Source organism: Nerophis ophidion, linkage group LG11 (genome assembly GCF_033978795.1).
Source record: "Nerophis ophidion isolate RoL-2023_Sa linkage group LG11, RoL_Noph_v1.0, whole genome shotgun sequence".
Lineage (NCBI taxonomy): Eukaryota > Metazoa > Chordata > Actinopteri > Syngnathiformes > Syngnathidae > Nerophis > Nerophis ophidion.
This window is the reverse complement of record NC_084621.1, coordinates 37,843,114-37,869,150: the sequence shown is the minus strand read 5'-3', so window position 1 is coordinate 37,869,150 and position 26,037 is coordinate 37,843,114. Positions and strand designations below refer to the sequence as shown.

Below are 26,037 nucleotides of genomic sequence, written 5' to 3'. Positions count from 1 at the left end.
TTGACAGTATTTTCACATTCACTCATTCACCCAAATGCACAGTCCCTTATTACTACAATCAAAAGGTTGTTTGAGGATCCTGACATCAATTTTAAGGTTAGGTTAGGTTAGGTCGAAGGTAAACTTGTTTTGCAGCCAGCAAGAGCCGGACATTCATTAAAACATACAGAAAAAAGGAAAATCAAACATGCAATACAAAGACCTACCACATAACATGACAAACATTGGTAAGATTATAAAATTGTACATGTACCGTATTTTTCAGACTATAAGGCGCACTTAATATCCTTTCATTTTGTCAAAAATCAACAGTGCGCCTTATGACCCAGTGCGCCTAATATACGAAATAATGCCGGTTGTGCTTACTGACTGACCTTGAAGCAATTTTTTTTGGTTCATGGTGTAATGATAAGTGTGACCAGTAGATGGTAGTCACACACAAGAGATATGCGTAGACTGCAATATGACACTAGCAAGCAACACAAAAACTTTAAATGTTCTATTGAGGATATAGAACATTACACACAGCGCTCAAAAATCTTTCGAAATGTTTGTGTACGACTTTGAAGCATACACATTATGGCTACCATAGTCAGACTTACGAGTATTATTATGGTGTGTGTATAAGGACCAAAAAACATCACCCATTAGTGGACACTATCTGGCATTTTGTTTTGAAATATTTTGCAAAACCAACTTTTCTTACCTTTTCGTACCTGCTGATCTGTTTTTGGGATCTGCATACGTTCTTAAAATTTGCGCATATCCGCCATTGGGACGACGTAGTCGATACGCTTCTTTTTGTCTATTTTCTTGTTATGGGGCATTGCTAATATAAAGTAGCGTAAAGTTCTAACGTATATTTGTCAGTAGACTCACCATGAAAGCGCTAAAACATATTGGTGTACTGAGTTTAGAACTTTAGTTATTGGAGAGTTCCAGTCAGAAGATTTTTTACGGGACACATTTCCGTTGTTATTGCACTAGTTAACCACGGATGAGATGCTGCTCCGTTGTTAATTTAAGTAAAGTCTGAATGTCATTAAAACAGTTAGCTCCATCTTTTGACATTCCTTCGACTCCCGTCCTTGCACGCTACATTGCTACAAAAAAAGACGCTGCCGAAAGTGAGCCACGTAAATAAGACAGACCACAAAACAGCGCATCCTGAAGTCACTGACAGAAAGTGACTTGAAGATGGTCTGTAAAACATAATATATGCATCATTTTGACTGAAGAACCACCATTACCTGTTATGTAGACCACAAGGAAGTGTTTTCAACTTAGGAAAAAAAATAAAATAATATGACCCCTTTAATGCGCCCTATAATCTGGTGCACTTTATGTATGAAAAGAGACCTGAATAGACCCACTCATCAGCAGTGCGCCTTATAATCCGGTGTGCCCTATGGTCCGGAAAATACGCTACACAAAGATCCCATAAAAAGGATAAAATATATAAAATCCCAATCGGATAAGACTTGGGTAATAATGCATCTTGCCATAGAGCAGTCCTTCTCAAATAGTGGGGCGGGTCCCCCTTGTGATGCGAAGCCAAGGGGGGTGTGTGTGACCTTTGGTAACATACTTTTTTCTGCCGGATGTAGCATTTGGCTTCACTGAAACCCCAGTGGGACACAAGGAAAGGATGATGTGTTCTTTCCTTTCATTTTAATAAGCTTATAATGTTATGTGAAGGTCTTATTAGAACAATTTTATCCACCAGAGCGTGTGGGGGGAAAATAATAGAGAAACACTGCCATAGAGCAAAAACTTTAAAAAACTTTCCTTGAAGAAAAATATATGAGGTCAATGTCATGGTCTGCAAATAGTCCGGTTCTCAATTCAATTGAAAAAGTGTTGCGGAAATTGAAGAAAGTGGTCCATGACAAGACTCCAACCTGCAAAGCTGATTTGACAACAGCAATCAGAGAAAGTTGGAGCAAGATTGATCAAAAGTTCTCACTCGTTAAGTTAAGAGACTGCAAGCTGTTATAAAAGCTCAAGATAATACAAGCACTGTTGTAGTGTTTGTCTTTTACGGGTACTCCGGCTTCCTCCCACCTCCAAAGACATGCACCTGGGGATAGGTTGATTGGCAACACTAAATTGGCCTTAGTGTGTGAATGTGATTGTGAATGTTGTCTATCTGTGTTGGCCCTGTGATGAGGTGGCAACATGTCCAGTGTGTACCCCGTCTTCCGCCCAAATGCAGCTGAGCTAGGCTCCAGCACCCCCACAACCCCAAAAGGGACAAGCGGTAGAGGATGGATGGATGGATATCATATTTTTTTCCTCTGATTTGTGGGATTCCATATATTTTGTACCCCGCTTGTTCTAAAAAATGAATATGTTACTGAGTACCACGTTTTATTTTCTTGATTTCTTTTAGTGTTTCTTAGAGGAAGAAAGTTGCCATTTAAAATGACTATAGTTTTGTGTCATGTCTGTTATCTGCTTTTTTTCTATAAAATACAATACCGAAAGATACTGAATGAACATCCTCTGATGATTCCATATTTTTTTTCCAGGTAATTCCAGAATAATATAGTGTAATTGGACCTTTTCAATACAAATACGCAAACACATACAGCAGTGGTCCCCAGCGTTTTTGTAGCTGCGGACCGGTCAACACTTGAAAATGTGTCCCACGGACCGGGATTATTATTTATTTATTTATTTATTTATTTTTTTCATGAAGAAATACAATCATGTGTGCTTACAGACTGTATCCCTGCAGACTGTATTGATCTATATTGATATATATTGTATATATTGTGTTTCTTATGTTGATTTAATAATTAAAATAAAAAAAAAATAAAAAATGTTTTTAAAAAAAAAACATTTTTATTTCTTGTGCGGCCTGGTACCAATCGGTCCGCGGACCGTTACCGGGCCGCGGCCCGGTGGTTGGGGACCACTGACATACAGGATACGTTTTACGCTGCACTGCACCTGATGTTGTGCATTGTGTAATGCGCCGCCTTACAGCCAGGTGGGACCGCTGTTCTGTCAGTGGCAGTGTTTAGTTAGCATAAGTCCGACTGTATACACATGTGGTAGCGTTTTGCTGCAGCAGATAATAAAATAATAAATATAGCACTTTTTGTTCCTCGAAATACGATAATTTTAGGTGCCTGGTACAATAATTGGTATCGTTTAAGGCTCCAATATCTGTATCGTATTGGAAGTAAAAGAGGTGTATCAGGACACTCTTAGATTATTTAGTGTTTTTACAGACTGACTGACAAATCAAATTATTCCCTCATACCAAAAACGCCCACATTAAATCCGTTGAAATAACTACAGTAGATGCATCAGTGCGCTGCTTAGCAGAGGTGACTTTCCATCCATCCATCCATCCATCCATTTTTTACCGCTTGTCCCCCTTGAGGTCGCGGGGGTGGCTGGAGCCTATCTCAGATGCATTCGGGCGGAAGGCGGCGTACACCCTGGACAAGTTGCCATCTCATCACAGGGGCAACACAGCGACAACATTCACACACTAGGGCCAATTTACCCATCCATCCATCCATCTTTTCCGCTTATCTGAGGCGAATCTAGACTTCCCTCTCCCCAGGCGTTTTGTCCTGCTTCTCCCGGGGGATCCCGAGGCGCTCCCAGGCCAGCCGGGAGACATAGTCTTCCCAACGTGTCCTGGATCTTCCCCGTGGCCTCCTACTGGTCAGACGTGCCTGAAACACCTCCCTGAGGAGGCGCTTGGGTGGCATCCTGACCAGATGCCAGAACCACCTCATCTGGCTCCTATCGATGTGGAGGAGCAGCGGCTTTACTTTGAGCTCCTCCCAGATGGCAGCGTTTCTCACCCTATCTCTAAGGGAGAAACCCACCACCCGGCGGAGGAAACACATTTCGGCCGCTTGTACCCGTGATCTTGTCCTTTCGGCCATAACCCAAAGCTCATGACCATTGGTGAGGATGGGAACTTAGATTGACCGGTAAATTGAGAGCTTTGCCTTCCGGCTCAGCTCTTTCTTCACCACAACGGATCGATACAACGTCCACATTACTGAAGACGCCGCACCGATACGCCTGTCGGTTTCACGATCCACTCTTCCCTCACTCGTGAACAAGACTCCGAGGTACTTGAACTCCTCCACTTGGGGCCAGATCTCCTCCCCAACCCGGAGATGGCATTCCACCCATTTCCAGGCGATAACCATGGACTCGGACTTGGAGGTGGCGATTCTCATCCCAGTCACTTCACACTCCGCTGCGAACCGATCCAGTGAGAGCTGAAGATCTTGGCCAGATGAAGCCATCAGGACCACATCATCTGCAAAAAGCAGAGACCTAATCCTGCAGCCACCAAACCGGATCCCCTCAAACCCCTGACTGCGCCAAAGAAATTCTGTCCATAAAAGTTATGAACAGAATCTGTGACAAATGGCATCCTTGGCAGAGTCCAACCCTCACTGGATATGGGACCGACTGATATAAATAATAAATCAGAACTTGTCTATTTCTCAATCGATTTTCCTGAGTTTCTTTTTTATTATCAACAAAAAAAACGTGCAATTAATACACATTTTATTTTCTTGCAAAAACATTAATATTGATACTACGGATAATTTGATCAAAAACTCCTTAAAACAGCCCACTATGGGCTTCTTAAACATAAGATTATTGTCTCCCAAAACGTTATTAGTTAATGAGGTCATTAGAGACAACAATTTTAACGTCATCGGTCTCAGCAAAACCTGGCTTAAACCCGACGACTTTTTTTGCGATAAATGAGGCTTCTCCTCCTAACTATACCAATGCGCATATTGCCCGTCCCCTTAAAAGGAGTGGGGGGGGGGGGGAAGTTCGCACTAATATACAACGAAAACTTTAACCTTAGTCCTAACCTAAATAATAAATATAAATTATTTGGGATGCTCACTATGAGGTCTGTCACACCGCTGCCTCTATACCTGGCTGTTATCTACCGCCCCCCCAGGGCCCTATTTGGACTTTATCAGTAAATTCTCAGAGTTTGTTGCTGATCTAGTGATGCACGCCGATAATATAATTATAATGCAGGACTTTAATATCCATATGAATACCCCATCGGACCCACCGTCCGTGCGTGGCGCTCCAGACTATAATTGATAGCTGTGGTCTTACACAAATAATAAATGAACCCACGCATCGCAATGGTAATACGATAGATAGTGCTTGTCAGGGGTATCACCGTTTCCAAAGTTATGATACTCCCGTATACTAAAGTAATGTTCGAGCATTACCTTTATAAAATTCGAAGTTCAGACTCATGTTCGGCAAACTAATAATAATAACAACTGCTATAGCAGCCGCAACATTAATGCTGCCACAACGTCGACTCTTGCTGGCCTACTGCCCTCGGTAATGGCACCATTCCCAAAGTATGTGGGCTCTATTGATAACCTCACTAACAATTTTAACTACGCCCTGCGCGAAACCATTGATGCGGTCCTCTCCAAGGTTTCTCATAGTCATCATTGTCGACGTCCCACTGGGGTAAGTTTTTCCTTGCCCTTATGTGGGCCCTACCGAGGATGTCGTTGTGATTTCTGCAGCCCTTTGAGGCACATGTGGTTTAGGGCTATATAAATAAACATTGATTGATTGATTGAGAAATCGCTGAAAAGTTCAATTTTGGTCTCATCACTCCAAATTATTTTGTTGCAGAAGTTTTGAGGCTTGTCTCTGTGTTGTTTGGCGTAATGTAAGTGGGATACTTTGTGACATTTGCGCGGGAATGGCTTTCTTCTGGCGACTTGACCATACAACCCAGTTTTCTTCAAATGCCTCCTTATTGTGCATCTTGAAAGAGCCACACCACAATTCAACGCAAATTAATGTTGGATATATGTTTACTTTTGTTCTATATACATTATTTTGTTCTAAGGCTGTCTAAAGGATGAGAGGTGACAAAAACTAAAGTGTAACAATTCATTCCACAAAAACAGGAGTAAGAGCCAATAATAGAAATACCAGCGCTGATAGAGTGAACCGAACTATCTAAAGGTTGAAGCAGTCTCTCAAATGGTTGCCCGTCTCTCATGCTTTTGTCCACCGAAATTGCACAGCCTTTGGCAGGAACCGAAACCGAAAGTTAACTTGACGTATGTGTGTGTGTCCGGAGTTTTAGAAATAAATAATCCTCCTTCCCTCCTTCTCCGGGCTGGTACCTCATCTTCTGGGTATTTGCGAGGATAGAAACAGGGTGCATTCAAAATATGTCCCAGAACTTAATTTACTGCACATGGGACTAGATCTCATGTACAGTTCACACTCTCCAAAGGTGGGAAAAAAGGCATCAAACAGTTTGCAGTTCTACTTTCGGTGTGATAACCTTCACGTTCCTGCAAAAGATTCCAGTTTGAGTCTAATAAAGTAGCATAATAACTTTTTGTCCAGTTTCCCGACTAAAGACGTCGCTACACATTGCTAGCTGGCACGGGACATTAATTTCTATCTCTGCGGGCTGCCTTGTCCTGCGGATTTTGCCGCCCGTTGCAAGTCAAAGGTCAGTTTTGGAATAAAAATCGAGATAGCGTGAAAAATACTGCGAGAGGAGGAGAGTATAATTAACAATTTAATTAATCTGAGACTTCCACACCATTTAGCTTGCTCCCCTGGTCTGTCCCGCTTGAATGGGATCGTGTCGGCGGATAACAAAGCAACACAGCCTGGGCCATTATCGTTTGGGCCGCTATAGTTACGTCACTCTCGTCTGCTATCAATCGGCACATATCGACTGTTTTCCGCTGAGTTCCAGTCACCGAGATTTAATATGGCAATTCTTGCTCCAACTTCTATGGCTACTAATGGATTCTGTATAATGTGGCACTTAAAATGCATGAGCAGCCACTGATTTATCTGTAATTTGCCTCCAGTCGAGCGCATCTCCCTCAGCACTTCCATTTGTTCTTGGAGATTGTTTCCGAGTTTGAACACACAACATAAAACGTGTGTTGGCCTTGATAAGCGACAAATGACAGACTTGAGGTTTAAGCCGCCAGCCCTAGGAGATGCACTGTCCGTCTCTGAGGCAGATGGACACGCCCCCTAAGGTTCCATTCTCCTTTGTTTTTGTCTTTGCTGTCAAACCACCTTAATTACAGTTTACAGAGCTGCAGGGAAAGAAGCGTGTTTTTTTTATATCCTGTTTGAATAGTTGTAGTCGGAGCCAGCAGCGGTGACATTGAGCTCCCTCACACCTTACTCCCTTTGACCCTTGAGCAAGGAGCTGTTAGCGGATCGATGTGATGGGTCTAAAGGTGTCTGTGTTGTCATGGCAGCGGGCTAGGCCACCTCTGCTCAAGGTTAACAGCCGACGAGGCCGTGGTCGGAGACCATTAAAGGAAGCGGTCGATGCAGCCGGACAGGTCAGACTGACACCGGCAACGTTTTAATCGGGTGGACTTTAAGTAAAGAAACAAGCTTTTAATGCTGCTGAGATTTATAGGCCATCCCTGCGCTATATGTGCTGCACTGTAGAGTCATCTCTGGGTGATTTACTTAACCTAACCTTACACTATGTTTTTAATTGCTGGTGACAAAGTGCAATGTGTGAAAGAAACCATAATGCATTAGCACAGCCATCTTTTAGGAATCTATGGCCCTTTAACTGCCATGAAATTCCTATCAGAAACAATAACCTTTATTACTGTTGTGCTTTTATCATGATTTCTGTTCATCATAAACATTTTATGCAGGCTACAAGACACTGATTTGCTGGTAAAGGCAAACAAAAAATGTCAAACTAGTATAGTTTATTGTTTAAAAAATATTATTTTTTATTTATTTAAGTCCTATACATATTAATATTATATTAACGATTGTTTATTTGGTTATCTAACATCCGTAATAGTTTTAAACTGCATAGCTAATTTTCATTTACATTTATAATATTTTGTACCTTATGTACTGCAACTGTTTGTCAGTATTGATAAATGATGACCAATGAATCTAGTTTGCATAATGGAAGGTCTAATGAACACTATGTGCCTACTTTTGTGTTTTTATGTTTTTGTCTTAAACTTGAAGAGGGAAATAAAGTTTAGGATTAGAAATAATAATAGACACACAAACACATGCACATTAATATAGGCTTGCTCTATGTTACACATGTATATTTTATGTAATGTATATGCATACATATTTTTTATCATATACATATAAACAAAATACAGATAATCATTCATACAATATGTAATGGCCAGTTGATATTAGTAATATAATATGATTATATAACCATGACAACTATAACAAAATATAGTTATAAACATACACATATGCTTGCTCAATGTCTATTATTACCACTAAGTATATTATCATGTTTTATATATACATACATTTGTTATTTATCAATAAAATACATATATAACATATAATTGCTCGTTAATATTAATGATAAAACATAAGGACGTTTGTTGTACATTACAAATGTATATATTTTACTATCATATGTTATATATACATAAATATAATTTTTTGTATAATGCATATCCTTGAGATATATATATATATATATATATATATATATATATATATATATATATATATATATATGTATTATGGGTGTGGGAAAAAATCGATTTGAATACGAATCGCGATTCTCACGATTTAAAAAAATATTTTTTTTTTTTTTTTTTTAATCAATCCAACAAAACAATACATAGCAATACGATAACAATGCAATCCAATTCCAAAACCAAACCTGACCCAGCAACACTCAGAACTGCAATAAACAGAGCAATTGAAAGGAGACACAAACACGACACAGAACAAACCAAAAGTAGTGAAACAAAAATGAATATTTTCAAAAACAGTATCAATATTAGTTATAATTTCAGCATAGCAGTGATTAAAAATCCCTCATTGACATTATCATTAGACATTTATAAAAAAAAAAAAGAACAATAGTGTCACAGTGGCTTACACTTGCATCGCATCTCATAAGCTTGACAACAGACTGTGTCCAATGTTTTCACAAACATAAAATAAGTCATATTTTTGGTTTGTTTAATAGTTCAAACAAATTTAAATTATTGCAATCAGTTGATAAAACATTGTCCTTTACAATTATAAAAGCTTTTTAAAAAAAAGTCTACTACTCTGCTAGCATGTCAGCAGACTGGGGTAGATCCTGCTGAAATCCTATGTATTGAATGAATACAGAATCGTTTTGAATCAGAAAAATATCATTTTTGAATCGAAAAAATCGATATATAATCGAATCGTGACCGACGAATCGATATTGAATCAAATCGTGGGACACCCAAAGATTCGCAGCCCTAATATATATATATATATATATATATATATATATATATATATATATATATATATATATATATATATATATATATATATGTATATATATATATATATATATATATATATATATGTATATATATATATATATATATATATATGTAATAATTCATAATAAATAATTGTATAATATAATTGTAGTTATAAATACATATCTGTAAAATACATATATAACAGATAGTTATTAATAATATAATAAATGATTATTTAAATCTGATGTAATTTGATATAGAGTTATACATACATATATGTGTGCTCTATGTTACACATGTATATATTATCAGGTATATTATAATGGGTAATATACATAATATAAATATATTATGATATATATCTATAAAATACACATAATAGTATGTTAATTGCTAGTTATTATTAATATCCATCCATCTTCTTCCGCTTATCTGAGGTTGGGTCGCGGGGGCACTAGCGTAAGCATACACACATTCAATTTAATGAACACAAATTGTCAAATGCCTAATCTACATCAAGCTCACGTAGAAGGAAAAATAATATTATTTTATTATTGTACCAATGCAATGTACAGATTGAATTAGACCAGCATATCCGACAGAAAGAATACTTATCATAAGAGCATAAAATGACATTAATTCAAAATCTGTGTGGCTACGCTTTCCTTCACATACAATGCATGAGCATCAGTACACCCACACACCCTTGACCCCATTTGAGTTTCGGGGTGACGACCCCTCTCTGCACCTTCGCCACTTCCTTAATGTCTCTTTGCATGCCTGCTTGGAATGCATAATGAGCTCATCTCGTTAACTGTACAGATATTGTGCTTGGTGGCCTTTTCCTCTGCATGAGCACCTGCAAGCACTCACTGGTATCCAATGCATGTAGAGGAGGTTAGGGCCGCTTCATGCAAATGTTAGGGAAGACAGGTAGCCAGAGGAGTCTTGTCACAGTAGCTGTGGAACAATGCAGGCCTGTCTTGACCCATAGGGACCTTAGCAGGACCTGGGACCAGATAAAGGTGCTTGACGAAGGGCCATGTCCACGGTGTACCCCGCCTTCCGCCCGAATGCAGCTGGGATAGGCTTCAGCACCCCCACAACCCTGAGAAGGACAAGCGGTAGGAAATAGATGGGATAGATGGATAAACACAGACACTCTTGGCATGTGTATGGGCATAGACCAGATGGGTGTCACAACACTGCCACCCTATGGCTACCAACATACATTACTGTAGGGGTGTCCAAACCTTTTCCAACAATGGCCGCTGCATGTAGAAACATTGAAGACTGAGGGGTTTGGTGTATTTTGTGCATTCAAAGGCCTACTGAAACCCACTACTACCGACCACGCAGTCTGATAGTTTATATATCAATGATGAAATATTAACATTGCAACACATGCCAATACGGCCTTTTTAGTTTACTAAATTGCAATTTAAAATTTCCTGCGACGTGTCCTGTTGAAAACGTCGCGGAAAGCTGACGTGTACGCGTGACGTCACGGACTGTTAGGAAATATTAGCGCTGCGCACACACACAGCTAAAAGTCGTCTGCTTTAACCACATAATTACACAGTATTTTAGACATCTGTGTTGCTGAATCTTTTGCAATTTGTTCAATTAATATTGGAGAAGTCACAGTAGAAAGATGGAGTTGGGAAGCTTTAGCCTTTAGCCACACAAACACACGGACATTTCTTGTTTAAAATTCCCGGAGCTGAAACTTTCCTATGGATCAGAGCGGTCAAGCGAACATGGATCCCGACCACTTGTCAACCAGCAGTTTTCGGTGAGGAAATTGTGGTAAAAAGTCGCCACTTACCGGGGATCAGCTGAGCTTGTGCCGTCCATACAGCTGCCGTCGACTTCCATCAGACACTGTGCGTCAACACACCCGTGGATACATCCTTTGGACTATCAGGTAATATTAAACTCACTAAAACACTAGCAACACAATAGAAAGATAAGTAATTTCCTAGAATTATCTTAATAAATGTGCCTAAAAACATCTGAATCCGTCCCAATGCAATCGTGTTGTTTTTTTTAACTTGATTTTATTTATTTTTTCTAGTCCGTCGCTATCAACATCCTCAAACACAAATTTTTCATCCTCGCTCAAATTAATGGGGAAATTGTCGTTTTCTCAGTCCGAATAGCTATTTTTGTTGGAGGCTCCCATTAAAATCAATGTGAATATGTGAGGAGCCATCAACATGTGACGTCATCGTCTGCAACTTCCGGTAAAGGCAGGGCTTTTCTGTTAGCGACCAAAAGTTGCGAACTCTATCGTGGATGTTCTCTACTAAATCCTTTCAGCAAAAATTTGGCAATATCACGAAATGATCAAATATGACACATAGAATGGACCTGCTATCCCCGTTTAAATAAGAAAATCTCATTTCAGTAGGCCTTTAAGATGCCAAACCAAAGGTGCCCAAATTTCATAGCTCCAAGGGTAAAAGTGAAAATGTCAATGGGCCGCATGCCAAAAACAGAGATTTTAAGTGTGAAAACACGAATAGCCTAAATGTCAATAATAAAGTTATATTTAAAGTGTAAATAAGAGTGGTAGATATAGTTAGCCTGGCAAACATGCCATCACTGATTGTGTGAGCCTTAAAGGTGTCTCAATACCATTTTTCACTTCCGATTAGTCTTGTCCAATATTTGTTACCAGTACCAAAATGTATTTTAATACTTTTCTATACTTTTTTCTAAATAAAGGGGACGACAAAAAATTGCATTATTGGCTTTATTTTAACAAAAAAAAATCTTAGGGTACATAAAAAATGTGATTCTTATTGCAAGTTTGTCCTTAAATTAAATAGTGAACATACAAGACAACTTGTCTTTTAGTAGTAAGTAAATTAAGCTCCTAATTTCAGCTGCTGACGTTTGCAGTAACATGTTGTGTAATTTATCATTCTATTATTTGGTCGACATTATTAAAGGGGAACATTATCACAATTTCAAAAGGGTTAAAAACAATAAAAATCAGTTCCCAGTGGCTTGTTGTATTTTTTGAAGTTTTTTTCAAAATTTTACCGGTCTCGGAATATCTCTAAATAAAGCTTTAAAGTGCCTTATTTTCGGCTCTCTGCGAAGACACTGGCCATTTCCCTGTGACGTCACACAGTGCTGCCAATGTAAACAAACAATGGGAATACCACAGCAAGATATAGTGAAATTAGCTCGGATTCAAACTCGGATTTCAGCGATTTAAGCGATTCAACAGATTACGCACGTATTGAAACAGACGGTTAGAGTATGAAAATATTGAAGAAGAAACTGAAGCTATTGAGCGAATAGCTATTGACGCTATTCATAGCCATAGCATGGCTGAATAGCTGCGTTAGCATTGCCGGTAAAATGTGCGGACAAACGATCAGGACTTTCGCATCTTTTGACACTGGAGCAACTTAAATCCGTCGATTGATAAGTGGGTTTTTTTCGCATTAAATGTGGGTGGAAGGAAACGTAATATAGTTGCAAATGCATCTACAGGTTATCCATACATCTCTGTGCCATGTCTGCTTTAGCACCGCTGGTAAATAGCATGTTAGCATCGATTAGCGTAGCATGTTAACATCGATTAGCTGGCAGTCAACATCAACAAAACTCACCTTTGTGATTTCGTTGACTATCGTTGCAAATGCATCTGCAGGTTATCCATACATCTCTGTGCCATGTCTGTCTTAGCATCGCCGGTAAAATGTGGAGACACTCCAGCACATTCAATGGGGGTCTGGCGGCAGACACTTTGGCATCTTCGGGCCAGTGTTGCAACTTGAATCCCTCCCTGTTAGTGTTGTTACACCCTCCGACAACACACCGTCGAGGCATGATGTCTCCAAGGTTCCAAAAAAATAGTCAAAAAAACGGAAAATAACAGAGCTAAGACCCGGTGTTTGTAATGTGTTGAAAATGAAAATGGCGGGTGTGTTACCTCGGCGACGTCACATTCTGACGTCATCGCCTCCAGCGCGATTAACAGAAAGGCGTTTAATTTTCCAAAATTCACCCATTTAGAGTTCGGAAATCGGTTAAAAAAATAGATGGTCTTTTTTCTGCACCATCAAGGTATATATTGACGCTTACATAGGTCTGCTGATAATGTTCCCCTTTAAGGACAAGTAGTGGAAAATGAATTAATAATTCATTAGTATTTATTAATGTACTTGTTCATTTACTTTCAATATCTGCTTACTTTCTCTTTTAATATGTTCTATTTACACTTCTGTTTAAATGTAATAATCACTTATTCTTCTGTTGTTTGGATGATACCACATATTTGGGTATCAATCCGATACCAAGTCGTTACAGGAGCATAAATTTCTCATATTCAAAGTCCTCATGTGTCCAGGGACGTACTTCCTGAGTTTAAAAACAAACTGTAAAAAATACAAAAGAAGATTTTGTGATGCTAAAACATATCAATGTAATCATATTATCGACTAGATACGCTCCTGTACTTAGTAACATTACAGTGGATGTCAGGTGTAGATCCACCCATGCGTTTGTTTGTTCGTCAATAGCGGTGACGCCCCTACAGTGTGTAGTGAAGCAGTTTAGCTATTCCTCGTCTTGCATGGATGATACTTGTCAGAAACTCACTTTGTCACCATGGAGACCAGGATTAGTGATTTAGAAGTAGCTAAAACACTGCCCTGCGATGAGGTCGCGACTTGTCCAGGGTGTACCCCGCCTTCCGCCCGATTGTAGCTGAGATAGGCGCCAGCGCCCCCCGCGACCCCGAACGGGAATAAGCGGCAGAAAATGGATGGATAAAACACTGCCGACTGCAGGTGGACTTTAGCCGCTAGCTAGCTAGCCATGTCTTAAAGCACCTCTTCCTGAGGGCGTTTCAGTGTTATAACTTTACATTTATCTTTAGTTTTTAAACCAAAATGTATCCGTTCTTCTTTTTCTGTCTACACACTGTGTCTGCTTGTAAGCACTCCGTGATTGTGCGCTGCCAAACATGCTCCTCTGCTCGTAAACCAGCAATGACACGACGTGATGACGACGGAAGCGTGGGGGACCGGTACTTTTTGGAGACGGTATAGTACCGAATAGGATTCATAAGTATCGCGGTACTATACTAATACCGGTATATACCGTACAACCCAACTTCTGATAAAATACTAATATTAGAGCCTTAAGTGTTGGTAGGTATGAAAAACTCTAAACTATTATTAACCATTTGGAATGGACTTATGATGTCTTTAAGTTGAAGTGGAGTATTAATCGTTTTGTGTTGCCAGTTGGGGCTACAATAATTCATTACGTTAAACTCATGATGCAGTTGCGGACAGGTTTGTTACTTTCTAATACACTTCTGCCTGAAAAGTAATGTGCAATTGCAATGATTTGATTCTTGTTTTAGACTTCATTATTGTTCAATTGAAGACACTTACAGAAAATTCACACATTACACGTACAGTATATGCAGACAATGATCAAATATTATGTTCTTTACTCAAGAATGACAACATTACCACTTACAAAAAAAAAACTGTACAAGTGCACAGGGTAACAGTTATTGTGTCCTAATTACATCCAGTATATATTTCCACAAGTGATGAGGACGCTGTCACGGAGAAACTGATGAAGGGCAGACACATGGCTCCTGCTTGGTTTCCATGAGATCTGATGATGCTTTGTTTGTCTGGCCTTCCACATCTCTGCACTCTGAGCTGGACACATAAACAGAAAAGACTACTGTAGATTTATGTTCTGTAGATAGCTGTTGTTCCAGTAATGGCAAAGAGGAGACATATGTTTTCTTTATCCATACATCTCTTATCTGTCCTGGCTACTCAGTACAATAAGTTAATAATCATAAAGCACGGACAGACCTTACAAGTTGTGTTTATTGTGAATGTGACGAGACCTCACTGACAACAGCGACCTAATGAGATAACATTAAAACCTGCACACAGTGACTTCCTGTTTAGTGCAAAGTAAGTTTCAAGATAAATGCATGGCAATTTTGTAGATTCTAACTAACAAAATATAACCACTGAACCGGAAGAAGAAAGACTTGCGAATGTATAAAAGTTTTATTGTCATTGAAATTGATCTCAGCGCTCTGTTAGACAGGAGAACAGATGAGTGCCGACCGAATTCCGTTAGTAGTAACCTTTGATACTATTTGATACCTTTGTGTACACTCGGCACTTACTCAAGCACTTGGCCGGCAAAACAGCACAGTCATAGTGGACTAATGCAAACTGCCTCACAATAATGTTACCATGTCGACAAAGCAAGCATGCCTGAAAGAAAAAGCTAAAAAGTAAGTATGCACTCTAGTTTGATGTATAATAATTTTACATGGCGTTTTTTTAACACCTCTAAATTTGGTATAGAAAATTAAGATACGCGTTACAATCAAACAGCTGGTGTATAATAAGTACAATACTTTGCTCAGGTAAGGTTGCATTTCATGAGTTTTCTATACTACAATTATAAACACTTTGTAGGACTCAAACAAAAGACAAGACAGATACATTCAAACTAATGGCAAAGACTACTCCCTGATTACGGCAACACACCGAGGGCAAAGTAGTAGAGATGAAAATCTTTGGGCACCTCATGATTCGATTTGGATTATTCGGGTGACGATTCGATTCAGAATTAATTCCGGTTCAAAGCGATTCTCGGAGTACATTATTTGTTATACGAATGTATTTATAAATTATAATAAAACCTTCCAAAAAAGGTTACAGGTTACAAAACCTCCTCTTGGCTGCTGATGTACAACTCAAAACGCACTGTATATTAAAATTGTATTAACAAAAATGCTCATCAAGCTACTAAAAGAAAATACAGCAACCCTAATTACAACCCAATTTCAGCTTTATAGTACTTAAGATAGACATTTACAAAGCAATTGAGAAAACATACTAATTTAAATGGTAAATTGGTTGTACTTGTATAGCGCTTTTCTAACCCTTTTTAAGGAGCCCAAAGGGCTTTGACAGTATTTCCTCATTCGCCCATTCACACACTGACGGCGGGAGCTGCCATGCAGGGCGCTGACCAGGACCCATCAGGAGCAAGGGTGAAGTGTCTTGCCCAAGGACACAACGGACATGACTAGGATGGTAGAAGGTGGGGATTGAACCAGTAACCCTCAGATTACTGGCACAGCCACTCTACCAACTTCGCCACGCCGTCCCCTTTAATTTAATACTTATTAAATACAAAACTAAAAAAAGAAACAAAAAAATTATATAAGGAAAAATAATAATATTAAGGTCAATAATAGCTTTTAATCCAAAAGTGTATTCTTTAAAATTAAATACAAATGCAGTGACAAACATATACAGTACAGGCTAAAGGTTTGGACACATCTTCTCATTAATTTGTTTTCTTTATTTTCATGACTCTTTACATTGTAGATTGTCACTGAAGACATCCAAACTATGAATGAACACACGTGGAGTTATGTACTTAACATAAAAAGGTGAAATAACTGAAAAATAGCCACCCTTTGCTCTGATTACTGCTTTGCACACTCTTGGCATTCTCTCAATGAACTTCAAGAGGTAGTCACTTTCACTTCACAAGTGTCATAGTTTTGATGCCTTCAGTGACAATCTACAATGTAAACAGTCATGAAAATAAAGAAAATGCAATGAAATGAGAAGGTGTGTCCAAACTGTTGGCCTGTACTGTGTGTGTGTTTCTGAATTGGGATGTGTGAATCTATTTTTAGGAGCACTGCTACAAACTAATAGGTTTATTGTCCTCTATTCTTCTTATGTTTCTGTAAAACTATAAGTAATGGCTAGATTTGGTTTCCATTTTGATTAGGTCGAAAACGACATTAGTCAATCAATCCGAGGGGCATCAACATAAGCGGTGTTAGCATTGTTTTACTTCTTTTACACTGGTACAACTGGTAAAAGGTGTTTTTTGTCTTCAAACGTTGTTTGTACAGTTTGTTTAAAAATGTTTTATGATAGAAATAGTTTGCTTTTGTAACACGATTTCATCTTTTGTTATTTCATGTGGGAAACAGATTGTCAATTTAAAGAAATGCAAGGTTGTTTAAAACTAGACATTGGACTTTATCTCATTACGTCATTGAGGTCTCAGAAATCCCCAGATAGGAGAAGTGGAAATATTTCAACCTGAAGTGGAAAACAAGTGTGTAAATGTGGCGTGTAGCCAAAGTACTGTAGAGTGATACCTGTCTGAGTCGGAGTCGCCCGACATACTCAAGTCCTTCTGCAAGTCCTCTTGTGATAGAAACCTCCTGATTCCGCAGCACTGGACCGCCTGGGCCACAGAGTAATGTGTCCTTCCTGCCGCACACTCCTCCATCTTGGCCACGCTGAGCTGGGACTGCAGGAAAAGGTGCAGGCAGCTGTCAGACAGCAGCAGAGGACTCTGCAGGATCCTGGATGATAGGATAGTGAAACATTAGCAGGAAGTACACTTTACCCAACCAGTGCCAGAAATGATCTTTAATGAATTATTTTTAAAAGTCTAAAATTAATATTAAGGTATTTAAAAAGTGTATTGGCCCACATCCGGCATCTCAACTTTATTTTATCTTCACACAAGGTTCCCAAGTTGAAGTTGACTCATTTTGAGTAACATGGTTAAAAGTAACAGGTATGAGTTTTAGAACTAGAATTAGAAACTACTTTATATGAAATATAACCACATGGTAATTAAAAAAAAAAAAATAGCATATTGACACTAGGCACAGTATTATATAAATAAAGAAAAATAAAACAAATGACACAAAAAAAATAGGTAACAGGACTGTGCTAATATTTCAACGCCTTTTTATTTTGGGCTTTCCCATGGCCTACGGAAGAACTGAATGATGCAACTTCCTATGTGGACCATGTAATTTATAATATATATAATCAGAGTGGGTCATGTGTGAGGGTAACAGGACTGAGTCAAACCCCAGGGACTTGTCTACAGTGAGAATTTAACCCTCAGGTTTATTCAGTAAATGTTTGCTGTACCGTTGTACTGTTATGTTGTGTTCTTCCATTGTACATCCTTTTTCTTATGAGGGTTTTTCAAATAACATGTTCTATGTCCAATTGGTGTTATTTTATTTGAACCCTTTGAGGGCCTTTTGATCAACTGATGTCCTGGTTTTCAATTAGAATTACTGTGCTTTCCATTTGTACTGGGAAGTCGTAATTTCCAAATTCGTTGTCAAAATTTCAGCTTGAAAGCCTCTCGAAGTCGAAATACCAACCCGGAAATGTCGGAGCATTCAGACCACCCCCGAGTTTGTTTCAAAGATGGTGGCTCTGGATGTAAACAATGATATCCATCCATTTCCTACCGCTTGTCCCTTTCGGGGTCGGGGGCGGTGCTGGAGCCTATCTAAGCTGCACTCGGGCGGATGGCTGCATACACCCTGGACAAGTCGCTACCTAATCACAGGACCATCACAGATAGACAGAAAACATTCACACACTAGGGCCAATTTAGTGTTGCCAATCAACCTATCCCCAGGTGCATGTTTTTGGAGGTGGGAGGAAGCCCAAGCAGTCACGGGGAGAATATGCAAACTCCACACAGAAAGATCTCAAGCCCAGGATTGAACCCAGTACCTTTGTACTGCTTCTATAATAACCATTATTTCACTTCTGATTTGTTTTTGTCGCAGTAAATCAGCTATATACACTGTATTGTTTTACAATTATATATGGTAATGTCCCTGTAGTGTAAAGTTGGCCATCTTGATTTTCGACTTTGTAACTGCAACGCTTTCTACTCGGCAGCGACGTCATTCCCAGCTCTGATTTCCCACTTCCCAAATAAAAGGAACGCAACATTATTTTTACTATTTTAAACCTATTTTAAATCAGATCAAAAGTCTTTCAAAATGGTCATTTTTGATTAGGAATGAAGTTTGAAATATTTGAGCTAAAAACGTAAAATAAAAAAAAATAAAAAACGAATACAAAAAATGAAGCCAAAACATTTTTACGCCCTTCAAAAACGTAAGGACTTTTAGGTCTGTGTGGCTTTGAAGATAATTAAAATATAATGTCCCTTTGCCTGAATGCAGCTGATATAGGATCCAGCATCCCCTGCCACCCCGAAAGGTAAAAGCGGTAGAAAATGGATGGATAGATGTCCCCAGATAGTTAAATAAATATATTAAGACAATCCCGATCCGATATTGATAACGTGTATCGGTCTGATATCAGCAAAACAATAAGTATTGGATGATACCGACTTGCATCTAATTGTCCGATACAAGGTCCGATACAAAAAGTCCTGCAGCGTGTTTACTTGAGTAAAGTTGGACAGCCAGTTAACATCTAAATGTCCTCCAATAAGATTGGTATTTTATTCCATTTTAGTCAAGTCGTTTACAAAATGCAATCATGGTAGGCTATACTGTAAGCTATGAGGAGCTTGCAGCTACACAACAGCTAAGCACACAAGTCAGACGTACGTTATAAGTGTCCTTAATTGAACAATATTGCAGTCCAAAACCTGACATTTTTGTCACTATAAACAAGCAATAATTACAGTTGCATATAACTTACATATACGGAGTCTTGTCTTGTATCCAGTAACATACATGTCTGCATTATTCTATTGACTGCGTTAACTTAATTTAGTAAATTATTCGGACCACTAGGTGTCACCAAAATACAAATTAACACCTTACCTCAAAAGCATACATTTGTCATCAGGTTAGTGTTTTCATACGTAGTAATTACTATCATTTTTGCTGATGTTGTATCAAAATACTGTCGGTATTGGCCAACACACAAGGCTCTAATATCGGTATTGTATCGGAAGTGGAAAAGTCGTATTGGAACACTCTTAATATGTATTTTTGTTTTTATAAAGAAACTATAATGTATAGTCGGGATAAGGAATAATGTAGCTTACCACCATCAAAGTGGGAATGTGTAGTGAATGAATGATAGGTTTTCAGTTCTCTGTGGAAAAAAAAGCTCTATATCCTGATCCATTATTTTTTTCATTATTATTAACACAAATATGTAAAAAATTTGATATTTTGTAATAAAGGCAGCGGGGAGAGGCAAGCCTTTTTTTCACCAGTGTTTAGGGTAGTTTAAACTGAATTGTATTTATTACATATGCGATCAGATCAATGTGCAGGACAATTCCCTTCATAGATTATACCGTGTTTTCTACATTTTATTTATGGCCCAGGAACAAATAAAAAGATGGCAATATTTGTGACTCTTACTGTTCCAAGAACTTCTGGAGGCCCGCAATGCGCTCTGAGATCTGCTGGGCATTGTTCAGACTGAAGAAAGGGTTCTTGGGTGGCAGGTCTGGCAGTTGCGCCCTGAGAGCCACAATTAAAGAGAAAAATTTAGCAGAGCAAACACGGGACGCGTAGCACACTTTGCTTATTTCTACTCACATCAGCATGGAGTTTGCTTGCAGCCTTTGTCTGAGCCACACAAACTCACTGAACCTCCTTCGCACTCTTGAAGTCTTCCTAGTAAAGAACACACTGTCCGTCTAAAAGACGAGAAAAAGTCAATTTTCCACTGCTTATCCTGTTCAGGGTCACTGGTGAGCTGGAGCCTATCCCAGCTGACTGAGAGGCGGAGGTGCATCTAATCACAGGGCAAATGAAGAAAAGCCCACATTCACACTGTCACTGCTGAGTGAAGCATAACGATGTCAAACAGTTACTTCTTATTGTACTCACGTGCAAGCACACTTCATAGTCCAGGTATGCATGCCAGAAGTCATTATTCTGGATGCGTGGGTCTCGGACCCACACGCTGATGATGGCCTGCTGCATGGAGGACTAAAGCTGCTGTCGAGACTGATTGGAAAAAAGGGAAGTTTTTTTGGTTTAAAAACAACAAAGAGGAAGTTACATGACAACGTAACAGAAAAAAAGAAGTTAGGAAAATTCATGTAATTTTTAGTTTTAATGTAAACCAGGGCTATTTAATAGGCGCCCTTGGGATGACGCCATGTTGGCCCCTGAGTTCAGTTCAAAACTTTGGAGACAAACATTTTTGCAGAAAATTCCTAAAAGCACTGTAGTGCAACTGTTGAATAGAACAATGTTTTTTTTTAACCATTGCCAAATATGTCTGTTTCTCAGCTGTGATCCGTATGGGCCCCAGCAGTACTCAGGTGTAATACACTTCTCCACCAATTGTGGCAGTAATGACAATATCATTACTGCCACAAGTCTGGAGCTGAACTCATACAGAAGTTTCTTAAGCACAAAAATTATGACTAAAGTGGTGAAACTGTGTTTTCACTTACTCAGCTTAGTTAAGAAACATCCATTATCAATTCAGTTTGCTTAGTATGTATTTTTTCTACAGTTATTTATAAGTCTGCTTTTATGCAGTATATTTTTTTAGTATTTTTTTCCAATCAGCTCGACCAAAGTCCAAGGTTTATGTATTAAATAAATGATAATCTTTGTGATTAACACATGGTTTCATATAATTTGGCAAGGTGGTAAACTGAAAATAGGTTGGATATAATTATTAAATACGATTAAAATCAATAGAGAGATTACCAATCCATTTTTGTGATTAACACATGGTTTCATATAATTTGGCAAGGTGGTAAACTGAAAGTAGGTTGGATATAATTGATAAATACGATTGAAATCAACAGAGAGATTACCAATCCAGTGTTAATATTAGAGTTGACCCTGGTTTCCTCAGTTGTAGAAAAGTTAGGCCCCGAGGTCAAAAGGGTTAAGAACTCCTCATTTAGAGAAACTTGGACCACTTTTAAACACATTGGCAGATCCTTGCGTTGACATTTTGGACTTACTAGCAAACATAGAACACTGTGATTTACATAACAGAGGTGTTCCACAAGGCACCCCATTAAATCTTCGCGTTTTTGGGCAGCCACACATTTTTTCGCAAGATGTTGCTGTAGTCATTTGTACAATTTCTTTAGTTATACTAGTCGTCTTCCTCAAGGTTCCATTTTGGATCCTTTAAAAAAACTTTTCAGAGACACACATTTTTGCAGCAGTTTCTTAAAAACACAGGAGTGCTATCATAAGGATGATCTTTGACTAGCTTTTTTGCAGAAAATCCTTAAAAACAGCAGAGTGATCCTGTAACCCTGACAAAATAAATAGACCAAATGTCTACTGTAGAGCAGTGGTTCTCAACCTTTTTTCAGTGATGTACCACCTGTGAACATTTTTTTTTAATTCAAGTATCCCCTAATTAGAGCAAAGCATTTTTGGTTGGAAAAAAATAAAGAAGTAAAATACAGCACTATGTCATCAATTTCTGATTTATTAAATTGTATAACAGTGCAAAAATATTGCTCATTTGTAGAGGTCTTTCTTGAAGTATTTGGAAAAAAAGATATAAAAATACCTAAAAACTTGTTAAAAATAAACAAGTGATTCAATTATAAATAAAGATTTCTACACATAGAAGTAATCATCAACTTAAAGTGCCCTCTTTGGGGATTGTAATAGAGATCCATCTGGATTCATGAACTTAGTTATAAACATTTCTTCAATGCAATCATATTTATGTAACATGTCCACAAAAAAATCTAGCTGTCAACACTCTTTTCACAGTTTATGAACTTACATTCATATTTTGTTTAAGTATTATTCATTAAATATATTTATAAAGGATTTTTGAATTGTTGCTATTTTTAGAATATTTTAAAAAAATCTAACGTACCCCTTGGCATACCTTCAAGTACCCTCAGGTGTACGTGTACCCCCATTTGAGAACCACTGCTGTAGAGAACGCTGGTACTCCAGTATATACCAAATAATAGTGAAGGCAGAAGTCTGGCCCCCGGTCCTTAGCGTTCTGGAAATGTGGCCCCAAAACAATTTAGCTGAATATCCCAAATCTAAACGCTTACCTGATTTCACCATGGGCTGTCAATTATTTTCCTTGCTGGCCAGCTATTGTCTTTGTGTTTCAATAACATGTCGGATTGTGCTGCACTTTGCAATGCGCTGGAGCCTTTTATTTACTGAATAAAAAAAAAAGAAAGAAAAGGAGCAAAGGTTTCAAAATAATGTCACAAGACTCCCAATGGCCCCTCCCCTTTGCCCTTCCAGTCCTGCGATATCACATTGTTGAGTATACTTAGTGTAGTTTCCCTTCAGTGACCCACTGGATCTGCAACTTTCTTTTCACCAGATCACACAATGTCCTTACGGAGGGAAAACAGATGAAAGTAAAAGCAAAGTTACAAGTGTCACAATATCTGTAAGTAGGACACTTTTAAGCACCTTGTCCCTAAAATCACAAAAACCTCAACCCTCATGTCCTTTATAATAGCGTCCATTGTCCAACTGCTCACGTTTGCTGCTGAATGACTTGTCAGCTTTTTCCAAGCTTATGCTTGGAAACGTGCAGAGAAAAAAAATACACAGGAAAGAGTAAAGGTTGCACAATAATTCTTTTATTACCGTATCTCTTTATAGTGTTCCCACACGCACGCACGCACACACACACACACACACACACACACACACACACACACACACACACACACACACACACACACACACACACACACACACACACACACACACACACACACACACACACACACACACACACACACACACACACACACACACACACACACACACACACACACACACACACACACACACACACAGTAATAGCTGATCAGTAGTACAAGAGGTTTGTTTTTAACAGGTTAAAGGTCAAGCGTCCATCCCATAACAGGATACGTCCCTTCAGTGTGAGGAATGACTGACTGATAATGACATCCTGTGTCACATTCCAAAGTGCTACATTTAACATATTTTCACACACTGTGCATCAATTACAAAGAAGATAAGGCTATTTTGGTTAGTGCTCATATATATATATATATATATATATATACATATATATATATTTACAGGTTTAATGTAAATTTCCTCAAAAAATAAAAACATGGTGAGTTACAAAACACATTCCAGTAACTAAGTACATTTACTCAAGTACTTCACATCTGAAAGACGCACAAAAAGTATTCAGGGCACCAATATGAGATTTATCCCAGGGGGAAGAAGTGTGACTTTTTTGTCCTTTCAGTAATTTTTTGCAGAACTTTTGGCAATTGTTGTGTTACTGTGTATCAGGCCTGCACAGTTATTTTGACTTGAAGGGCCAAATTTAGTACATCGGTATATCTGATTTTCAGGAACACTAATACAAAACCTCACAATGATGTCTGATTGAAAGCTAAAAACGTTATGACCCACCGCCTGAAAAAAACGGAATGGAATTTACCTACAATTTGATATATCACTAAACTTTAGAACTTTGTTGTAAAAATCTCCTTCCGTGTTTGTCCCTGGCTGGTCTGGAAACACTCTGTGGAAACGCTCCCCACCCATACTGCTTGGTGCCTCGTCTGAGCTGCTGTGACTTAGATCACCATAGTAACTAATATAGGATGCAAAAGCACAGATTCCAACCATTGAAACACTTTGTATAGTTGAAGACTTCCGGTCATTTGAAAACATCACTGCGCATCATAATGGCAGCTACAGTTTCCATCTTCAAGATCTAATAAAATTATTTGGTAATGTCCAGCGGGTCAGATTGAAAAGCTTAACGGGCTGCATGCAGCCCCCAGGCCTCAGTTTCCCCAAGCCTGCTCTACATTACACATGATTTTAGCCATGAGGGCTTTTTTAATGATAAATCAGTATTTTTTTAGCAATTTTTTGGGCAATTTTGTGACTCAATCATACATGATTTATCATAAGAGGACTTTATTTTTTTATGATATTTTTTTCCCAAAGGTGCATGATACACTGTCAGTTATTCAACAATACCTTAAAGCCCAACAGCACATAAAAATCCCCAATTTTTCAGATTCATATTTTTTTTTTTACTTTCTTTGCACAAATCCACTTCAGTCCTAAACAAAAATACCAATCATGTTTTTTTTTTTTCTGTTTTGACCATACGTTAGTTCTCAATTAGTATAAACGTGCATAACATGATTTGTTTTACTAATTGAAAACTGTCAGACAATCTTGAAAAAGGTCACAATCTAAAAAATAACATTACATGTTTGATATTGATATTTCAGATGAAAGTTTATTAAGAATTGTAAGCAAAAAAAGTAAAAAAAAAAACAAAAAAAAAACCTTTTATGTCTTTTAGGTCCTGTTTGGCTTTGAAGATAATTAAAATCAAATTTTCTTAAGAGCGTTTATAAATATAACCCAAAACCTGTACACACATCATAATACTGTAATGGTCTGATACAGCACAGTACTTTTTTTTTTACCTTGAAAAAAAAGTCTGAAATATACAGGTCATCTTATATTTAGTGTCCAGAGATTTATATGATTAACTTATAATAGGAGCCTGTCAGAGCTTTTCTTCTAGAGTGAAACCCTGTATGCTCCTTATTTAGCATACGTGACCCCACATATTCACATATATTTAAAAAACCTCACCCAATTGTGCTTTTTCCCCAGTAGAAAATGTCCCTAAGTCTAGTAATTTTTAAATACGTGTTAAAAGAGCATCACATTTACAGCAAATGGTACAGAGTAACAACATGACATAGTTGCAAGATGGCGGCTACAATCAGCCTTCAAAACTTGCAGCGAGGTCAACACAAGTTAAAGCTGAAATATGCTAGCTTGCGTGACTGACGCCGCCTGGCTCCTCCCCCTCTGGCTGACCTTTACGTGCACCGCCAATAAAATCTAGCTTCACCCCATGCGGCGACATGGACCATC

General features: G+C 38.4%; 1 protein-coding gene across 1 annotated transcript; it reads right to left on the bottom strand.

Annotated features, from left to right (window-relative positions):
* Nucleotides 1–14,764: 14,764 nt before the first annotated feature.
* snx10b (sorting nexin 10b) lies at nucleotides 14,765–23,304 on the bottom strand. The gene is made up of 6 exons (XM_061915830.1): nucleotides 23,172–23,304; nucleotides 20,998–21,117; nucleotides 20,704–20,804; nucleotides 20,524–20,625; nucleotides 17,503–17,712; nucleotides 14,765–15,001 (listed from the first exon to the last, which is right to left on the bottom strand). The coding sequence occupies exons 2-6, from the start codon at nucleotides 21,091–21,093 to the stop codon at nucleotides 14,899–14,901; spliced, it is 612 nt and encodes a 203-aa protein (XP_061771814.1). The 5' UTR covers nucleotides 21,094–21,117; nucleotides 23,172–23,304; the 3' UTR covers nucleotides 14,765–14,898.
* Nucleotides 23,305–26,037: the final 2,733 nt, after the last annotated feature.

Bases quoted from the DNA above. Each gene is read 5' to 3' on its own strand.
- snx10b (XM_061915830.1), bottom strand. From the start codon at position 21,093: ATGCAGCAGGCCATCATCAGCGTGTGGGTCCGAGACCCACGCATCCAG. The intron at 17,713-20,523 runs GTAAGAGTCACA...CCTATCATCCAG, and splicing joins CTCCAGAAGTTCTTGGAACA to GATCCTGCAGAGTCCTCTGC. The intron at 15,002-17,502 runs GTATCACTCTAC...TTATGTGTCCAG, and splicing joins GGCGACTCCGACTCAGACAG to CTCAGAGTGCAGAGATGTGG.